Source organism: Fonticula alba, assembly GCF_000388065.1.
Source record: "Fonticula alba strain ATCC 38817 unplaced genomic scaffold supercont2.9, whole genome shotgun sequence".
Classification (NCBI taxonomy): Eukaryota; order Rotosphaerida; family Fonticulaceae; genus Fonticula; species Fonticula alba.
The window spans coordinates 991047-992615 of record NW_009242979.1 but is presented as its reverse complement, the minus strand read 5'-3'; the positions used below and the strand labels follow the sequence as shown (position 1 = coordinate 992615).

General features: G+C 70.0%; 1 protein-coding gene across 1 annotated transcript in view; it reads right to left on the bottom strand.

Annotated features, from left to right (window-relative positions):
* H696_05292 (hypothetical protein) overlaps window positions 1–1569 on the bottom strand; it is a gene marked incomplete at both ends in the record, with an annotated part of 9984 nt that overhangs the window by 4558 nt on the left and 3857 nt on the right. Inside the window, one exon of the mRNA XM_009499156.1 lies at window positions 30–1566. Coding sequence (XP_009497431.1) covers window positions 30–1566 — 1537 coding nt within the window. The remainder of the gene's footprint in view (window positions 1–29; window positions 1567–1569) is intronic.

Below are 1569 nucleotides of genomic sequence, written 5' to 3'. Positions count from 1 at the left end.
CATCCTCTTCACGGCCACGACATCCGGACAGCCCAGGCGCGCCATGATCCCCGTGCCCACCGCCTGCGCCGCATAGACCGATGCCTGGGTCCCGGTGCCCAGCTGCTCATCCAGCGGCCGGAAGTCCGTGTCGACACCGACCAGGATGGCCCCGGGCAGGGCCAGCTCCACGATGGTGTTCAGCATGGTGGCATCCTCATCGTGAGGGGCCTTGCCCAGGGCACCGCCCCTCTGGCGGCGCCGGCGGATGAGACACAGCACCACCAAGATGAGGAGGATCAACAACAGGAGCAGCCCCAATGCAAGGCCGACAGCCAGGCCGACGCGCGAGGACCCCGGCCCGGAGGGCGACACGCAACCATCAACACCGGCCCCGGCACAGGAGCCGGCGCAGCTCGGGTGACAGGGCACACACCCATGCGGCCAGCCTTCCACATCGGCATAGTGACCAGTCGGGCAGCCATCGACGCAGGTGTTCCCCCCGAGCAGCAGCAGCCCCGGACTGCATGCCTTGCAGGAGATGATCTCCGGGCAGTCGGCCAAATGACCGCCAAGCGACCGACAGCCGGGCTGGCCGACACCGGCCTCGCACTGGTCACACCCGGCAAAGCACTTGAGGCACGCGCCCTCCACCGGGGCTTCGGCGGCCGGGCAAGCCGACACGCAGGTTCCCTCCTCCGGGCGCAGGAGCCCCGAAGCGCAGCTCGTGCAGCGGTTGGCCACTCCGATGCACGTGTGGCAGGGAGCGTCGCAGGGCTGGCAGGTGTCGGCCCCCGGCCGCAGGAACTCCCCGATCGGACACTGCTCCCGGCATTGGCCGGAGGCCAGGACAAAGCCCTCCTCGCACGACGTACAGACGCCCGTGCAGGCCCCATCGGCCGACATGCATTCCACGCAGTGGGCCGGGCATGCCAGGCATTGGCCCGAGTCCGGGCATGCACGCCAGCCAACCGGGCAGGTCGACACGCAGGCCCCCGTGGGACCGACCAAGGCCGACCCCTTGCATCTTGTACAGGTCCTGCCATCGGCGCACATGGCACAGGCCGCGTGGCACTCGAGACAAATGCCCCCTTCGACGAAGAAGCCATCCGCACAGCCGGCAATGCAAGACCCAGACAGGAGGACCCGGTTCCCGGGGCAGGTGCTGCACTCGCTCGGCCCCGGCTCCACGCAGGAGGCACATGCGTCGCTGCACGGCAGGCATGCCTGGCCCTGCTGGAAGGTGCCGACCGGGCAGGCGTCGAGGCAGGCACCATCGACCAGCAACGGGGCCCCGGGTCTGCAGCTCAGGCATTGGCTCGGCCCATGGCCAAAGCAGCTGGCGCAGGTGCCATGGCAGGTGATGCACACATTCCCCAGCGTCAGACTGCCGCCCGGGCAGGAGGACACACACTCCGGGCTGGCCAGCAGCCACCCGCGCTCGCACTGAGCACAGGACGCCTCCGAGGCCGGGCAGCTGGCACAATGGGACCCACACGGCGAGCACCCCGACGCCGTGGTGTGGTAGCCCGCCGGGCAGGCCGGCACACACCGCGTGGGAGACGCCCCGGTCGGCAGGGCCAGCAGCTC